We start from the raw sequence: 17,474 nt of genomic DNA on the forward strand, positions 1-17,474 counted from the left end.
GTGTGTGTGTGTGTGTGTGTGTGTGTGTGTGTGTGTGTGTGTGTGTGTGTTGTTGGAGCACAGAGGACTCAGCAAGACTGGGGCTGAGGCAGAACCAGAGAGAGCCAGCTCCTGTGTCTGCTTGAGTGAGCAGAGGTCTCGCTGCCGCCACCCCCAGGTGTGAGTGACACAAGTAACACCAGGGCAGTTGTGGGACAGTCGCTTATGAGAAATTGAAAGAAAAGGTGGAGCTGATGCTCATTTGCAATGGAAGGGATTAGACATCAAGATCGTGAGGACAATGGAAGGGATTAGACATCAAGATCGTGAGGACAGCTGGGTCATCTCTGACCATGGGGGCAATTAACCCGCCTAGCAACCAGGGCCATGTTGGCTGAAGAATCCAGGGCAGGCGGATCTAGCTTTGCCTTGAGAATAGCAGCTCAATAAGCTGTCAGGGAAATGGGGAAAGGAACAGATATGGAGGGAAAGAGAGTCAGTCCATCCCTCCTTTGGTCCTCAGTGCTGGCAACCCATCTGCTCTCAGGCCAGCCTTGGACCAGGGCCCAGGAGTCCCGACCCCGTACCTGCATTTGGCCTGAAGCAGGGGTCACGGGTCTCTAGCTCAGGCTACTGTGTCCGGAGTGTCCAGGAGGATGGAGTCAGGGGTCTTCAGAGGTTATTTTCGTGTGGGGGTCCTCAGATGTGGGTGTGCTCCAGAATCACAGGGAGCTTGTTAAGATGCCCGCAGGCGTCTGAGTAGGACAACTGATCCTGCTGTGGGCCCCCTTTAAGGTTAAAGAAACTGAGGCCCGGGTTGGGGGTGGGGTCAGGATGAAGGTCACCGCTGAAGGTCATACTGAGTTCAAGGGTTTCAACTTGGTACCGTTCTCCTCCAGTCCAGGGGATTGGTCCATCAGGGTGGTAAGAGGCCTCTTGTTCAGGGTGGGGGGGCATCCTGAGCAAGCCCACTGGGATGCCTCGGAAGACACACAGGAAGCTCCCTCCCCTACATCCTTTCTGGGTCCTGCAGCAGAGCACCCACCAGGCTGATGACCTGCGAGGCTGGCTGGACAGTGTCAAACTCCGCAAAGAGGTGGCACACGTTCTCCTGTGACTCGGTCTGGCTCTTGGCCACAAACCCAAAGATCCTGATGGGAGAGGAGAGCCTGAGTGAGGGGTGGGACGCAGGGAGGTACCAGGCTGGGAGCAGCTTTCCTCCCTGCCCTTCCCCAGCCCAGCACCTCATTAGGACGGGAGCCTCCCCTGTCAGACCGAGAGATCCCTGAGTTTAAGATCTGGGTTTCCCTCCTTTGGAATGGGGGCGCCTGAGGACACAACCTGTGTATTCCTTATCAGAGTCGAAGCTTCCCGAGGGCGAAGGTGTGTCTTGACCATCAGCCTGAGGCATCCTTACAGACTAAAGCCTGCGCCTCCCACATAAGCTATCAAACTGGTGGCTCCCTGAGGGCCGGGGCCTGTGCCCTCCGCCATCAAACCCAAGGGCTTTTAAGATCAGGGCGGGGCCTCCTTCCTTCCCTCCCTCCCTCCCCATGTTGGGTCCAGACCTCCCCGAGGGAGACCTCTCATGGCGACTGAGTGGACAGGAAGGCCTTACCGGGAGGGCTTGCAGTATTTCTGCCACCTGTGGGAAAGGAACACGACAGTCCTGAGTACCAATTCTTTGCTCCATTTCACAGGAGTCTGGCTGAGCTTCGGGAGATAATGGCCAGTTTTGTCCCCACTCCCACCATGTCCCCCTCATTCTGTTGCTCCTGACCCCTTGAGGTTCACAGGCTCTGTCTGGGATCCGAATCCCAGGGTCTTTTTAGTGTGGCTCAGATTTGAACTTACTTCCGTTGCTTGGGGTCCATGCCACAGAAGCGGAGGGTGGCGAAGGGGTAATGACGCCGGAAAAACACCCTGGGAAGAGGCCGGGAGAGAACGGGAGCTGGTGAGAGCCCGTCCCAGTGTCCTGCCCCGCCGCCACCATCTCCAGCTCCCTGTCTTCCAAGAAGCTGTCAGTTTGACGACCCCTGACAGGCTGCCATGACCTTTCCCACTGCTGGGCCCGGGGCACATGTTTGCACTTCTCTCCTTTCATGAAGTGCGTCTCCCTTCTGTCCTATATGTTGGGGTTTTCTACCACCTGCTCCACCCCCACTGCCTGTCATGTCATTTAATGAAGATAGGAATTACATCTGGTCATCTCTCTTTTTTTTTTTGGCTGTGCCGCACGGCTTGTGGGATCTTAGTTCCCCCACCAGGGATTGAACCGGGGCCCTCGGCAGTGTAAGTGCGGAGTCCCAACCACTGGACCACCAGGGAATTCCCAGCATCTGGTCATCTCTTATTCCTCCAGCCCAGGACCAGGATCATGCTAGACTGAATCCCTGAGCCTGGGAAGGAGTGACCTCATTGGTCAGCCAGAGTCTGGCCTACAGGAGATGTTCCATCAGTGGCTACAGATTTAATCAGTGCCCAATGACTATTGGTTAATTCCAAATCCATCAGTCATGATGAAGCGGGACTTTGGCAGGAGGTCATTGGACTCAGGCTCAGAGAAGGCAGAGAACTTGCCTAGAGTCACTCAGCACGTCACTGACCCTGCTGGGTCCAGGAGCCTGAACTCCATCTCCATTACTGCTCCACAGCAGTCTCAGCCATTCCCTCCAGCTTACCCTACCCAGCCCTCAGCCCCAGGGCAAGGGAAGCCCCTTACTTCCTCTGGATGTCAGTCAGGGTGATGCCCTGTTTGGTGACTTTGAAGTGGACCACGGTGGGTGTGGGGAGGACATCCCTCTCCAATGTGGTTGAGATGGCCTTTTGCACAGCCAGGGCTCCGCTCAGGGTCTCCACACTCACAGAGCTCAGGTACAGGGCATGGCAACCTGGGGGGGTGCAGATACTGCATTGGAGCCCTGCCAGAATCCACTTGGGGGTGGAGGTCACCCAGGCCCTGGTTGGCCCTCTGCCCAGAGCCAGGGGATAGGAGTACCTTCCTTTTTTGGAAATCTAGCAGGGCTCCTCTTTGAGCCACCGGACAGGTGAGCAGGGAGTGTATGGGCCACTGAAATTTGGGACCAACCCCAGGGGACTTTGGGGTCATCTGTTGTTTGCATTGCTCTGGCCCCGGCCCTCCAGCAGGGGGCAAGGGAGGGGATGTTGCCCTGTATGTAGGGCCGTCCAGGCAAGCCTTCCTCTGTCCCATGGCTGGTGCTGCCTCCATCCCTCCCCATCCTCCCCCTGGGGCCCTGGTTCCTTGCTGAGAGAAGGAAGAGGAGACAGGAATGGGGGGGGGGCCATCGTGCTCAGGGCACAGAGTAGAAGCTGTCACTCAGACAAGTGCTGACCCGTGCCTGGCCCTTGGGCGCGAGGAGGAACGACCCTTCCCCTGTAGAAGACCCCAGGACCCGGACCTGACACTCCACAGAGGATCCCACCCCCAGGGCAGGTCCTTCAGACCCAGCGAGACCCCCAGCACATCTGTGTGCCCCCCTCAACCCGCGTGTGCAGGAGGAGGTGTAAGCCTCACTGTGCCCCTCCTCTCCTGCCCCTCTTCCTCCTGGCCCACCGCCTGCAGCCTCTCATCTCCTGGCTCACAGGGAGGGGTAGGAATGTGGCACCTTGTTAAAGACGAAGAAATAAAGCTGCAATGGGAAACACGTGTGGACCTGCGTGTGCGAGTGTGCACAGGGCTGGGAGGTGCCCTGCGGGGGGTGGGCACAGCCAAGCCTGGAGCCTCCCCCTGCCCCATACCACTCACCCGCAGATTTCTTCAGGCAGGAGGCCCGGCCGTCTGCAGAGAGGTCTGAGGCCCCGTCTCCACCTCCCAATTCTGAGCCAAAGCAATGGAACAGGCCCCCAGGGGGCGAGGGTGCAGTCAGTGGACCCCCCTCCTAGGAACAGGCCTCCTTCAGCCCTTTGAACCTCTTCCACCTCCGCCCACACCTTCGGGAAGTGACTTGGCTGAGAAACCAGGTGTGATTCCTGTAATGAGGCAAACAGCCGCCTCGGGCTCCCCAAACGCCTCGCTGGCAAGCCTTTTGATCCCTCCCTCCTCCAGCCCCTGGACTGCGGCAGCGACCTGGCCTCAGAGGCCCCCGACTTCCTCATTCTTTGGGACCCCACCGGAAACCCAGGCCAAATGCAGAAAGCAGGGGGGGCTCTCGCCATCACCACACCAGGGGCTCCCCTGGCCCTGACTCCTCTCCCAGAACCCCCCTAGTGGCTCTCCTGCACACCCTGAGGTGTGGGCACGTCTGGGGGTGTGTTGGGCTGTAAGCTTCAGATGGGGCTTCCTGATCTGGGTGGAGGTCTGACTGTGCCTTTGGGCAAGTTACTTAATGCCTTGAACCTTCCTTTCCTCCCTTCCCTCCTTCCCTCCCTCCCCCCCTCCCTCCCTCCCTCTCTCTCTCTCTCTCTCTCTCTCTCTCTCTCTCTCTCTCTCTCTCTTTCTTTCTTTCCCAAATTTCACCCACTGATCATTTATTTGTTCTCATAATTCTCTTCCTTGATTTTCATGATACAGCTGTGTCCTTTGCTCTCTGTTAGTTCCCTGAACACTTTGGAACAAGACAGCAAGAGAGACTTCGGTTCAAATTCGAACCTTCCTTTTCTTAGCAGTGAAATGGGGATAACAGCAATGCCTACTTCACAGGGTTGGAGTGAGCTGTGAATGAAGGAGAGGGTGCCCAGTAAGCGTTGGACCCAGAAGTAAAAACCAAACCTCACCGAACGGGCAGATTTATGCTCCTTTCATCCTCTTGAGGAAGGAGCTACTATTTCTTAAGATCTGCTCTGCGCCAGGCACTGTGCCAAGAGCCTTGCCTGAGCTCTCTCGCTGCATCCCCACACCAATCCTAGAAGGAGGTGTGATGGTGACTGTGCTCCTTTCGTAGATGAGGAAATGGAGGCTCAGAGAGGTTGACCTTCTCAAATTCTCACAGCCAGGAAGTGGAGATGTGGACGGACTCCAGAGCACGCACTTTTTTTCTTTTCTCTTTTTTTGGTTGCGTGGGCCAGCTTGCAGGGTCTTCGTTCCCCGACCAGGGATTGAACCCGAGCCCTCAGCAGTGAAGGCGCCGAGTCCTAACCACTGGACCGCCAGGGAATTCCCCCAGAGTGTGCATTTTTAACTATGACACTAAAATGATCCCTAAATAAGGTGAGAAGTGACCCGCAGGAACCTTTCTACTGAGAACAAACAGGTCTGGGGACCCAGCCCACCTTTCTTCGGGATGACGAGCTTGCAGGGCAGGGCCAGGGCCATGATGGAATGCTGGCACACGAAGGCAGAGAGGCTCCCTGCAAGGAAACAGGAGCCCAGCATAAGGACGCCTTCCCCAGGCCACCCGCCCACACCCCAGGGGCCTGGGGGCTGCAGACGCTCAGCTCACCGAAGTAGGGCTCTTCATCGGCTCCTTTGAGATGCACCCCTTTGGCAGAAGACTCGATGAGGAAGTGGCGGATGAGGTCGCTGCCATCCTCGCCTGGACAGAGAAAGCATGTGGATGGGAGTGCAACTCATTTCCTGACCCGCCTCCTCGGGGCCCATCCGGAGGTTAACTTGTCCATCCCTCTGCCTCTGGGTGGGACAGCGGGTAGGAATCTTATCCTCAAGGCCTCCCACGAAGGAGGTGCCCACACCTTTGCTCAAAGGCTTCTGTGTCCAGTAATTCTTTTTTCAGGAGACCTTTCTTTTGGTTTCAACAGCCATCAGGGATGGCTGCCGGCGCTGTTTAGATCAAATCACAGCTCTCTGGCCTGGTTTCCCTCTCTCCCTACCCACCCCCTCCCAGGTGCTATTATTCTCCACCAGATGGTCCCTGCTGGCGCCAGGCTGGCCCTGGGAGGGGGGACCACGCCCCTGCCTCCTCACCAGCCTGCAGCTTCCTGCTTTCTTTGGGCTCATTGGCAAGGCTTCCTTGATAACTAACACTGCCCAGAGGTCACTTTCTTATTTAAACAGAGAGGCGTGGTGTAGAGAATGTGGATACGGGGTTTTTAATCCTCTCGCTCTATCACTTGCTTGCTCTGGGGGGTCATTAACTCCCTCTGGGAGTGTCTGTTACCTCACCCATTTGTTGTGGGAGAGCTACAGTCCTGGGCCTTAGGTGAGGGGCTGTGACCCAGGTACCTTGTAATGTAATGATCTGTTTCTATCTCTCTCCCCAGTGAGGTCTCCCTGGTGCCTTGCACAGTGCCTGGGGCAGGGTGGATGCCCCATCGATGTGTGTTGTATGCGGGGTTAAGCTAGCACACATGTTATTACTACATTAGGTTCCCTCACAAGAAATCCGGTCTGGACAGAGGTGGGCACCTAGAAGAGAGCAGCCTGGAGGGGGGCTGGGACCATCCTCCTCTTCCCACCATGAGGGTAGAGCAGGGAATCTGGGGACTCGGGGAGCCTCAGTGCTGGGGGGCAGCGGGGAGGGGGCTGAGGTAGGCCCTCCTCCCAGGAGTCATTATGGGACTGGCCCAAGGTCACCCCACAAGCCAGGGGCAGAGCCGGGACCGGAACCCACCACACCCAGTTGCCTCCTAGAGGTCTTGAGTGAGGACAGAGACAGGTGCCTACCTGTTCGGTTCTGGGCAGGTGCAGGGGCCTCCTGCACCTTCAGGGCAAGACCGAAGGAGCCTCGGTATGAAGAACTGTCCCTCACAATGAAAGCCCCCGGCTCTTCCTTCCTTAGCAGCTCGATGGCTGAAACAATCCTTGGGTCAGAGACAGTCACCACCGAACCCGGACACCCTCTGTGCCTCAGCCCCATTGGGTCTTCATAGAGCAGATGGTACAGAATCGCCTTTGGTTCCCAGGAAGTCCTTTCTATTGTCTAACCTCCACCATTCCTGCTGCAGTCATTATTTCCGCAGGTCATGGGGTTCACGGGACACCCCCCTTCCCTGGACCTGCCATTTGCCGTTCCCTCCTCTACATGGACCCAGGGCCCCATCTGCCCCATGTGGGGTGCCAGGACCTGGACCTGATTCCTGGGTCACTCATCCCCTAAAACAGGGCTTCCCTCTTACCTTGCTCTCGGGTGATGCTTGGCTTAAACCAGTATTTAGATGTGTCCATCACAAACTTCATGGTGGGCTGCATGTCCCTGGCAGGACCTGGAGACAGACAGAGGAGGGGGACCCTGTAGACTGGAGAGAGGGGAGCTGAGAGACCCGACCCCCTCCTCCACCCAGCAGTGCCATTCAACCCACCCTCCCCTACCCCTACTCCATTGGATCTCCACATGCCTAAAGGGGCAAAATCCCTTTAGGCTAAGTAAATGTGCTCTTTGAGATGCTAAAATGCCCATTTTCCTGGGTCCCTAAGGTAGAGAGCAGTGGTTCTCAGTTTCGGCATCTTGAAAAGGTGTGTCGCGGCCAGCTGAGAGTAACTCATTATAAAAAATGTACTGAAATCTGCAAATGATTTGTCCTAGGAACAGATCAGAGCAGCTTCAAAGGCATACTCGTCACCTAATTTTCTCTTGCTTGCACTGACACTGCTTCCTGGGTGGGAGCGATCAGCGGGGTACAGTGAACATTTCACACCCCCCAGGAGTACCTTGACGTCTGTGGCCCAGTGAGGACTGAGAGGCCCGGGAGCCTCGTGGCTCAGCCACGAGGGAGCCGTGGGCTCTGCTCCTGGGAGAGAAACACCCTGGGGGTGCTGAGGCTTAGCCTCTGTGTTTACTGCTTTGGGCCTTTTGTTCTTTTTGGACGCCTGTAGTCACAGACTACGGGAAGGAGGGTGTTTGCTGTTTTGTGGTTTTTAGCTGTCTGAACTGGAATGCATTGTCTCCGTTACCCTGTCCACCCCCTGGCTGTGTTCGTCATCCACCAATGTCAGAGTTAGGACTGACTCTCCCTCTCCCTCTCTTGGGTTAGTCATCGAGCCTGCTGCTTCCATATCCTGAGGGTCTCCTGGCTCTGTCTTCTCTCCTCCACCCTCTGCCCTGCCCTGGACCACTTTGTGATGAAAACCCAAACAGAACCAAAGAAAAACTGCTCTCCCTGCCAAGCCAGGCCCTGCAATCCATCTGCCACGCAGCTGCCAGAGTGATCGATTGAACGTGTGTCTCTGACCCCATCGCTCTCCTGTCTGAGAGTCTCTGATGGTCCCCTATTGCCTAAAGGGTAAAGTGCACTCTTTTGCTTGGCGTTCAAGATCTTTCCCAATCTGGGCCCAAGTTACTCCCGATGACCTCACCCCGCACCCAACATTCCAGTCATTTCCTAAACATGCCACGTGCTTCCATACCTTCGTGACCATGGCCTGGATGTTCCCTCTGCTGGGACTGCCCTTTCTCTCCTGCTCTGGGCATCGACTTCTGATCCACTTTCCAGCCTTTTCAGTTCCCAGATGAAAAGTCTCACTCCTTCCTCTGTAGCCCCATAAGACTTAGAACATCTCTTTACCTCTGTGTTTATCCTACTCTACGGTGATCCTTTGTTTTTTTTCTCTCTTTCTAGACTGTGTCCCTACTATGTGGCACAGTGCTAGGCACACAGTAGGTACTTAGTCAGTGTGTTGGTTGACCTGCTGTTGCAGAAGCAAATGCATTGGTGCTTTGTCTATTCCCCATTAGCCAAACCTCATAAAGTGTGAGGTACTGATCGGTTTACAACTTACCCTCTGGGGATGTGGTGAGAGGGGCATCTGGCAGGGTCTGGCTGTGGCTCCTGGTGGCTGGACAGGGGTTGCTGGAAGAAGTAGCCCCGGGGCAGACAAAGTCCTGGCGTCCTGGGGTCCCCTGGGATGGGGGAGATCCTGGCTCCGGGCAGCTGCTGATCAGCACGATGGGTATGTCCACCATGGAGTTGGTGATGGATGGGGGACAGCTGCTGGCATGTTCCTTGGCCAGTGGTGAGGAATGGGTTGCTCTGGGCTGGCCAATGCTTGGCGTGGGGTTGCTGGGGACCTGGAGGTCACTGGCTCTTGTATACAAGGACACTGGGCCAAGGCTGTGGAGGCTGGAGGAAGAGCTGGTTGGGCTTTCCAAGGATCTCGAAGATGACTGATGGCTGGAGATGCTGGAGCGGAGGAGGGACTGGCTGTGGCATGGGGAGAGCACCAGACAGGCAGAGTTTTAGCGGGTAGGGGTGGACACTTAGGGGCCAGAGCTAGACTCTGGAATTTAGTGATCTAGGTACCCATGGCTTTGGTCAGAGTAGTGCATACTCCAACCCCCCACCCCATAGCCCTGAGCAAAGGGTATGCCCACTTGATCCCCAAGGGATGCTGAAGGATACAGGAGTGTACCTGCATTGCAGGGTCTGTGGTCAATTAAAGTAGCCAGTGGGCTGGCCCCCTGCAGGTCACATGGGCTTAGGCTGGGCTCTATTCCCTCTGCCTTCCCAGCTAGGCAGGTCCAACTGAGTTGTCACACCAGCCCCCCCAGCACTCCCAAGAGTCCTGCACACAGGCTGGACCGGAGCTGGACCATGTCCATGGCCCATGCAGACGGAATTCCCCAGCTGGAGGAAGAGAAGGAGGCCAGCTCTGCATCCAGCCAGGCTTATCCCTGAGCTCAGAGGCCTGTGCCAGCGGGCATGGCTGTGGAATCCCAGTCTCCTTGCCAGGGACTGCCTTGGCACGGTGGCTTTGGAGTTGGTATGGGGGACAGAGGTCCTGGGGTTTGCTCTTCCTGGGCAGGATGGGTATGCGTGTGGCTCTGCTCTGAGGCCTGCAGAGACCTGGGCTGTGGGGCGATAATGCCCAGGCAGCTTTGTCTCCTTCCTGCTAGATTTTGCCAGGAACAAAGACGAAGGAGGTTTTTCTTTCCTGGATGGTTCATTCCAGACCCCCTGATTCTGTTTACATCCTGTGTTTGGCGTTTTTTAAATTAAAAAAAAAAAAAATCCTTCCTACAGATGGGCTGTAGGAAGGCTGGAAAGGATACAGGTGAGCCTCATTAATGCAGTGTAGTTCTTTTCCCGAGAGGTAGGTAGAAGTCAAGATTTTTGTATATTGAATCATATTCTAAATGCTTGAGGAAAGCTTGAGAACCAAATGGCTGTGATGGCATAAAAGAGAACATTCACTTTTATTTTTGGTACATGCCCAGATTTTGCTCAGAAAGAGTAGGGTGTCCCTCTGTGATTTTAGGATGCGCGCGCGCGCGCGCGTGTGTGTGTGTGTGAGTTGTGGAGGCAACGTCAGAAGCTGCAGTGGGAGTGACCTACCTTCCAAACACGTAACTGACATCAGATGCTGGGCTGGCTGACAGCATGGAGACCCTGCCCCCCAGCCCCTTCTCCAAGGCTGGGGAAGCCACCAGTGGGGAGCCCAAGCCATGGCGGCCTGAGGCCTTGTTTCCCATTCCAGGGATGGAGATGCTGGGAGAGGGTGGGGGATGAGAAGAGGGGGCCCCCGCGGGGGGAGAGGGGCGCTGGTGCCCCCTGCCCTGGCTCCCGGAGAAGATGAGGCTCTCACTGTTGCTCCGAGTCTCTCGGGGGGTGTCTCTGGAAAGGAGAAGGCCGCCACGTCCAGGGGAGCCGAAGGGTGGGGTGACAGATGGGCTGGAGCAGCTCTGGGGGCCGTCGTGGCACCTTGATCTGGTCGAGGTTACCTCGATGTACTTTATATCTTTGGGGAGAGAAACAGAGCATTGGTGAAACCAGGGAGACTGGACTCGCAGAACAAGGATGCTGGAAGTGTCCTCAAGACCATCTGGTCTCCCCTTTCTTTATACATACATATATATATATATATATATATATATATATATACACACACACACATATATATATACACACATATATATTCGTATGCGTGTGTGTGTATATATATATATATATATTTTTTTAATTTTTGGCCAAGCTGCGCGGCATGCGGGATCTTAGTTCCCCGACCAGGGATAGAACCCGTGCCCCCTGTAGTGGAAGCATGGAGTTTTAACTACTGGACTGCCAGGGAAGTCCCTCCCCTTTCTTATACAGATGAGGAAGTTGAAGCCCAGAGAGACATTTGTTGGAATCAGGATCAGCATTCAGCTCCACCTTCAGGGCCCAGTTTCAAAGTCACCCCCTCTGTGACATCTTCCCTTGGGTGGGGAGAGGCAGTGCCATGAACACGGGTCCTGGAGGTAGACAGACCTGGGTTTCAGATCTGGCTCTGCCACTTACTCTCTGAGAGAGCTTGGCCAAATGACTTCACCACCTAGAGCCTCAGTTTCCACGCCCGTAGAATGGGGCAGCTGTACGCAGCCTCTTAGTGTTACAGCAAGGATGAACTGAGATGAATGTAGGCAGCAGGGCACTGCATCTGGCACATAGTAAGTCCTTTAAAACTGGGAGATCCTCTCGTTCATGTGGGTTCCACTCCCCAGGCTGAAATGACTGCACCAGTCACATCTTCGGATGTCTCTATCACTCAGGCCTGTGAAAGCTATTTCTATGTCTGTGCCTGCAACGCAGGCAGGGGTTCTCAAGCTTGGTTGCATGCTAGAATCACCCGATGAGCTTTTAAAGGTCCTAAAGCCCAGGCTCCATCCGGTGCCAATTAGACCAGAACCTCTGGGGGTGGTCCCAGGCCTCAGGGTGGCTTAGCTCCTCAGCTGATTCCAGTGTGCATTGGACCACACCACTGTGGTCCCCAGCCCAGCAGCACCGCTTCACCCGGGAGCTGAGAAGTTGTGCAGAATCTCTGGCTTCACCCCAGGCCTGCTCAATCAGAATCTGCATTTTAGCGAGATTCCTGGCTATCTGGGTGCACCTTGGAGGTTGAGGAGCTCGCTTTAGGGTTAGCTTTAGAGCGAGAACTCTCTGGGGGCAGGGCATGCCGCCTTACTGAGCTGTGGGCCTCTTAGCACCCCAGGCTGCTGACTCACTCTGATGTTCTTTCCATTCCCCAGTGGGGGCATCTAGGACTCTTGTTCTGAGACCTTGTTTCTTCCTAGAGTGGGGTACCCTGTGGTTCTCCCATGGTGAGGATGGGCACCTCTCCTCCTGACTTGGGGGAGGGGAGCTGTCCTCGGTGCTGTTCTAGAAAAGGTGATGGAAGATGGGGGTTACCCAGCTTCTCCCTCTGGAGGGCTGTGAGTCCTGCCTCTGGCTTCCCCAGATGGAATCTGGGGCAGAGTCGGTGGGAAATTGCACCCTCGGCTCCTGTCTACCAGCCTCCCACCCCCTTGGGCTTTGGCACACGCACCATCCCCCCACCCAGCGTGACTGTGGAGTCCCTGCCTGCCCCAGCCCGCTCCTGGGGAGGACCTTCTGGCCCTGCTCAGGGCTACTGCTTCTGTCTGAGCCTGCGTGGGCCAGGTGGGGGTGGAGGATTGCATCAGATGAGGGGCGCTGGCATGCTGTCCCAGCAGGTGGAGGAACAGGCCTGGCTTTGTCGACAAACCTGGGTGTGAGTCTTGGCTTCGCCACTTTCCCGCCAAGAAGCATCAGGTAATTTTCCTAACTGCTCTGAGCCTCAGTTTCCTCATCTGTAAAGTGGGGATCTAAAACCACCCTTCCAAGGTTGCGGTGAGGATGAAATACACTGATGAATGGAGCCTGGAACATGGTCCATGGTGGGCTTCAAGGAGCATCTCCTGCCTGCCTGCTTCTGGGGGGCAGTATTGGCCAGATGGCTAATACTCTCTGGCTAAGGTGGGGGTCCCACTGCTGAGGGCAAGAGTAGAATATCTGGCACAATGTATTGTGGGCTCTGAAAGAGAAGAAGTCTTGGAATGGGGTGGATTCTTCTGCGAGGTTGGCAAGCACAACTTTTTTTTTTTTTTAATAGGATTTTATAGTGTTTATACCCATAATCCTCTCAAGCCTCACAAGCGCCTTTATGCCCAGTGCCAGCAGGCATTGCTTTTACAGAGGAGGAAACTGAGGCTTGGAGAAATGTGGCGGTGGAGCTCACATTTATTGTACCGTTTTTTTTTTTGTTTTTTGGGTTTTTTTTGCGGTACGCGGGCCTCCCACTGCCGTGGCCTCTCCCACCGCGGAGCACAGGCTCCGGACGCGCAGGCTCAGCGGCCATGGCTCACGGGCCCAGCCGCTCCGCGGCATGTGGGATCTTCCCGGACCGGGGCACGAATCCGCGTCCCCTGCATCGGCAGGCGGACCCTCAACCACCACGCCACCAGGGAAGCCCTATTGCACCGTTTTTAATAAAGGCTGGTATTTACTGAGTGCCGTGCACCAGCGCTGCTACAGACACTTTACCCGTGTTAGTTCTTTTAATACTCATGACTTGATCGAAGTAGGAAACATTCTTAATTCCATGTAACAGACGAGAAAGCAAGGCTCAGAAAGGTTGAAGAAACTGAGCCCTGCTCCTGTGCTCTGTTTGGGGGCGGGGTGGGCTCTTCCACGGGGAGGGACTCCTCAGGACCCTTTCCCAAGAACTTGACCGTGAGAAGGTGCCTGACTGCTTTGGAGGGGAGGGCGTCTCTCGGCCTGGTGAAGCTCTGGGTCCCACTCACAGGGTCATCCGAACACCTACCAAAGAAAGGCCTTGCTTGGGGGCCAGGCAAGTGGAGGCGGCCGGAAGGGAGGGCGGTGTCCTAGAGCTGTGAGTCACTCCCGCTGCTGCCCCAGGGTGGATGTGGCTGGGCAGGTGGAGGGCCGCCACCCTATCACCTGGGAGCAGCCGGCTGTTTACAGGCCTGTGGGGCAAGTCTGAGCAGTGCTGGGTGGATGCAGGCGCCTGGCACCAGGCCAGGTGGGTGGAGGGTTGGAGAGACGGTTGTTAAACACCCTTCACTTGGGATTGGCAAACCGCCTTGCCTGGCAGAAATTCTGGAACATAAAACGCGGGGGCCTGTTCCAAAGATGGGGAGGGGTGGCGGAGAGGATAAAGGAAGGGATATGGTATTTGCTTCCAGAAACCATGTTCCCTGTGGGACTGGTACCCCCTCCCCCTCCCCCCCAGGGTAAATCTGAAGGAAGGTAAGCAAGAGGCAGAGGCAGGGAGCTGGATGAAGGTTTGAGAGCACTAGGGCGGTGGAGCCTCACTGAAGCCCTGGAGGGCAGGAAACTAGCTCCAAGGAAGAGAGAAAGGCAAGAACGTGGACTCTGGAGCTCAGAGGGCTGGGCTTTGAGCTGACCTACCACTCACTAGCTGTGTGACTGTGGCCATCGCTTCCTCTCCTTGAGCCTCAGTCTTCTCATCTGTAAATGAGGTTTCCAGTATTTCCTTCACAGGGTGGGATTATGTGTTACAAAAATCTATCTGGACATTTTTAGGGGAGGGATCGACACAAGATCACTGATGTTTAATTTTAGCTTTTGCCAAGTTAGGACAAAGGGAAGCAGTGAACGTCTGCTAGCATCACAGTTATAGAACGTCTTCCACTCAACACCCCAAAAGTAGGATGGATAAGAGTGCAAACAGAGGAGTTCTACACACTGGATACGTTTGGCTGGATGAAAACTCACTGCGGTGCCATGGGCTGGGAGAGCTTTGTCACCAGTAGCAGTGGTCTGAGGGGAGGGTTTGGGGAGCAAGGTGCAGCCACCACAGTGACCTGCAGGCTCTCGCTCTTCTTAGTGATGGAAGAGAACTTTCTAACGGGGAGCTGACCTGCTGGTTGTCCGAGGACGTAGTGAGCTCCCAGGCATCACAGGTGTCCAGGCAGAGGTTGGAGGAGAGGATTTTTAAAAATTCCATCAGAAGGAGCGAGGGCAGAGCTAGGTGGCTTCATCAGGACCCTCTGACCACTGCTGCTCTCTGGCACCCCCTGCTGCCCAGAGTCTGGTGGACACATCCTCAAGATGGCAGGTTGTGCCCAGGGCATCTGAGGACGCAGACAACTGCCCATCGGTCCCTTGGAGGAAGGACCCTGTTATCAACACCCTTACCCTGTACAAGTGCACGCCCCACAGAGGTTGGTCTTGCCCCAGCTGGCCTTGAGTGTATGGAAGCCCTATCCTGGGGCATGAGCATTAAAGTCCTAGGCTGGCTCCTGCCAGCGATAATTAGGCCCAAGTCACCTTTCCTGCAGAGACATGCCCACGACTGGCCTTAAGAAGCAGGGAGACTCTTGAGGGTTGGAGGTGGTTCTTTTACTAGGCTTGTCAGGCAATGCTCCATGGGAGGAGCAGAAGGCTGGCTGGAGACCAGGAGCCTGGCTGCCAGAGGGACCTGTGTGCCAGGCTGACCTCCACCCCAGAGCCTGAACCTGTCCTGGGGCTGGTCTTAGTCGCAACCCCAATGTTGACTACAAACAGCCACCATTTATCATGACCTATGGTGTCCCAGGATTTGTGATAAACACCCATCAAATGTTATTTTTTCAATCCCTGCAACACCCTTTGAAGTGCAAACTCATCTCTATTTTACAGATGAAGAATCTGAGACGCAAAGAAGTGAAGGAAACAGCTTGTGTAAGGTTTGCCTGATTCCAGTGACTAGGCTAGACTGGCTCCTTCCTCAAGTCCATCAACCTCAGTCTTTTTGTTTGTAAAATGGGGATAAAATATTCGTCTCATGGAGGTGGATTGGGAAGATCAAAGGTTCAATTATTAAGTGCTCAGCACAGTGCCTGGATAGAATGATAAATGCTCAATAAGTAGAAATTCTCCTGGATCCCATCTCTAATCCTCACCACACCCTCTAACCCACGCGGATTAACCCACTGGAGGCCTCAGTCTTCCAGCCTGTCTAATGGGGCTGCTGCTCCGTGACCCTCATCCTCAAAGTGTACTTGAAACTCTTTGGGAAACTGAAGCCAGATGCAGAGATTTCTGGATACGCTTGGACGTGGTGGTATCCTGGAGTTGGCTTGAACCAGCTCATGAAAGCTGATTGTTAACTTTTCAAGATTTTTTCCAGCTGGTTGCTAAATTATATAAACATTGTAAGTTTGTGTAGTTTAATCTTTAGTAGTGGCTAAACCATTACTAAAGATTAAACTACACAAACTTACAATGAAATAACATATTAAAAACAAAAGTAATAAACACTCAAAAATTCATCACATCCCAATTATTTACTATATTTACTATTACCTATACTCGAAGTTATTTACATTTACTGTTATGGGCAAGGTGAAAATACCATTCCTATAAACATTTCAGGGTGCCCAGGCTAGGACCTAAGAGAGATACCATAGAACAGTGAGATTCAGGGACACCACATTTATCAAGCTCTTATTTATATACATGGCATTGTATAATATGCTTATCTATATTAGCTTATTTAAATTCTCCGAAAAATTACATAAAACAGGTATCCATCACTTTCCAAACTCAAGAACCAAAGAGAATTGGACAGTGAGGGCTACTTATTTTTATCTCTGTTAGCAGAGAAAACAGGGAGGTTAAGTAACTTGTTTAGAGCTGCACAGCACTCCTCCCCTGCTCCTCTGATTTGATAGAAAACTCCTTCCTCATGAGGTCTGGTCCCCAAGCCCTCCTCCTGGCACTGTGCCCCAGTTCCTTACCCAAAGCTTCAGGCTCTTCTTTCTTTCTCCTCGAGGTAGTGCTCTGGGTGGGCTCAGCCCAGGGGCCACCAGGCCCTGGAGGGAGCAGCTGGAAGGTGGGGTCCAGTTCCAGAATCATCTGGTTGAGGCTCTCCAGCGAGAAGTCAATGTAGGAGTCAAGGTCCTCCAAGGCTCCCGAGGCCTGCTCCCCAGGGGACTGCAGGAGGCAGCCGGCTTTGGCTCCAGCCTGTGGGGCCTGCTGGAGCCTGCTGGGGGGCTCCTTGCAGGGCATGGGGGCCATCAGGGCCTGAGCTCCCCAGCCTTCTGTGGTGTAGTAAGGACACTGGGGCGGCAGGCCGGGACTGGGTGCTGGGTGCAGCGCCCTCCTGGGTTCCTCACAGGAAGCCAAGCCGACTGCGGGGCCTCCTGCCAGCAGGGGGCTGGACATCACCTGTGACATAGTGGGGGTAGTGACCTGGCAGTTTACCTCTGGCTTCCAACCAGCCTCACATCCCACAGATGTCACTTGCCAATCAGGAGCTCTTGGGACCTGAAAGAAGCGAGAGCGAGGGTGGGAACTGAGTAAATTCTGTAGATGAAGCCCCGGGCTCCCTTCCCCCCAAACAAAGGCATATTTATTCACTCATTTAAAGGCATGGCTGCTGGAGCCAGTCTGCCCCAGGTTTGCATCCTGGCTCCACCACTTACTAGCCGTGCAACGTTGGGAAAGTTAACTTCTCTGTGCCTCGGTTTCCTTATCTATAAAATGAGCTTATATTTGTAATATGTTTAGAATATGCCTACCACATAATAAACATTATACAAGTGATGATTAAATAAAATAACTTCAATAGACGTTTGTTGGCTACTTACTATGTCCCAGCCTTATTTATTAAATACATACTAGCTAATATTTACTGAGTAATTACTATGCACCTATGCCCCAGTATTTCCACATAAAACCTTTAAAAATCCTCATAACAACCCTGTTAGTAGATGCTATTATTATTCCATTTTATAATGGGAGAACTGAGATACAGAGAGGTAAGTAACTTGCCCAAGGGTCATCAGGCCAACAGGTGTCAGAGCAGGACTGGACCCCAGACTGTGTGATGTCAGGGCCCCTGC

General features: G+C 54.3%; 1 protein-coding gene across 1 annotated transcript; it reads right to left on the bottom strand.

Annotated features, from left to right (window-relative positions):
- Nucleotides 1-988: 988 nt before the first annotated feature.
- On the bottom strand, nt 989-16,806 carry TNS4 (tensin 4). The gene is made up of 12 exons (XM_029212733.1): nt 16,368-16,806; nt 10,165-10,567; nt 8,612-9,033; nt 7,012-7,098; nt 6,560-6,685; nt 5,379-5,471; nt 5,209-5,286; nt 3,746-3,817; nt 2,702-2,870; nt 1,834-1,902; nt 1,598-1,624; nt 989-1,130 (listed from the first exon to the last, which is right to left on the bottom strand). Exons 1-12 carry the CDS (start codon nt 16,804-16,806, stop codon nt 989-991), a joined length of 2,127 nt encoding a protein of 708 aa, XP_029068566.1.
- Nucleotides 16,807-17,474: the final 668 nt, after the last annotated feature.

The sequence above is a fragment of the Monodon monoceros genome, unplaced genomic scaffold, assembly GCF_005190385.1.
Source record: "Monodon monoceros isolate NGI ecotype Baffin Bay Population unplaced genomic scaffold, NGI_Narwhal_1 Super_Scaffold_9, whole genome shotgun sequence".
Lineage (NCBI taxonomy): Eukaryota > Metazoa > Chordata > Mammalia > Artiodactyla > Monodontidae > Monodon > Monodon monoceros.

What these genes read in the sequence shown, in the direction of transcription:
- TNS4 (XM_029212733.1), bottom strand. Translation starts at nt 16,806, where the DNA reads ATGTCACAGGTGATGTCCAGCCCCCTGCTGGCAGGAGGCCCCGCAGTC. An exon ending in TCTCACCACATCCCCAGAGG is followed by an intron (nt 7,099 to 8,611) that starts GTAAGTTGTAAA and finishes GTCTGTCTCCAG; the next exon opens with GTCCTGCCAGGGACATGCAG. An exon ending in AAGCATCACCCGAGAGCAAG is followed by an intron (nt 6,686 to 7,011) that starts GTAAGAGGGAAG and finishes GGATTGTTTCAG; the next exon opens with CCATCGAGCTGCTAAGGAAG.